Raw genomic sequence first — 810 nt, forward strand, 5'->3', positions numbered from 1 at the left:
TTCAGTCTGAGCACTATCTTCTGGTTCAGCAAATCAACCTTGCTTTGCAGTAGGAGTTAAAGACGAATTTAACAAGAATACTACAAGAAAATTAACTTCCCTTTTCTTCTTTGATTAAATGGTTTCTAGGGAGTACACAAAAGGGCAAGTTGAATGTTAAAATTCTTTATTTAAACCCATCAAGCCACTAATGGTCGACTGTCGACAACAATCATGGCACATGATGACATATCTCAAAATAAACTATTCTTAATAATTTCCCTTCTCAAGGAGCTACTCCCAAAGATTAATAACAGATTATTGGAGGATCAGCCAAGTTAAATTTTTTTATTATCTGGGTGAGAAGAAAAATAAAGAAGCCAAAAAATAAATAAATAAATATAAATAAAAGAAAAAAGAGAAGAGAAGAGACCGAGGGTGGGGTGGGATGGGAGGATCAAACATAATGAATTGGGGCAGCCAGTGTATGCCATTTTCATGATGAAACTGTTTAGTAGAACTCCCATACTGAAAGGCAATTATAACTACATTTGATAAATAACATAAACCATTATAAAGATTTCAGGTATATTCAAAAGAAATGGGAAAAGTATTAGAAATCTGATTTGATGACAAATTCAATAACATTCAGTGAATCTAACCTATTATTACTTACTGAATGACTATAAAGGATAAAAAAATAACAGATCCACACCCGCACATCCTAACACTTTGTTTCCCTAACAAACTTAATCTTCTGAGTCGATTATGAAATTGCAAAATAGCTGAGCACATGTAAGATATTTAACCAGCTCAAACTACAGCAAAGCA

General features: G+C 32.8%; 1 protein-coding gene across 6 annotated transcripts in view; it reads right to left on the reverse strand.

The window, feature by feature from the left end:
* LOC107625249 (two-component response regulator-like APRR7) overlaps positions 1–810 on the reverse strand; it is an 11,445-nt gene that overhangs the window by 8,751 nt on the left and 1,884 nt on the right. The window contains exon 4 of one of the 6 annotated variants that reach the window (XM_021115790.1): positions 413–507. The exons of the other annotated variants lie outside the window; for them this stretch is intronic. Within the exon in view, the coding sequence (XP_020971449.1) occupies positions 413–506 (94 nt within the window). The 5' untranslated portion in view covers position 507. The remainder of the gene's footprint in view (positions 1–412; positions 508–810) is intronic. 6 annotated transcript variants of the gene reach the window in all.

Source organism: Arachis ipaensis, chromosome B02 (assembly GCF_000816755.2).
Source record: "Arachis ipaensis cultivar K30076 chromosome B02, Araip1.1, whole genome shotgun sequence".
Taxonomy (NCBI): domain Eukaryota; kingdom Viridiplantae; phylum Streptophyta; class Magnoliopsida; order Fabales; family Fabaceae; genus Arachis; species Arachis ipaensis.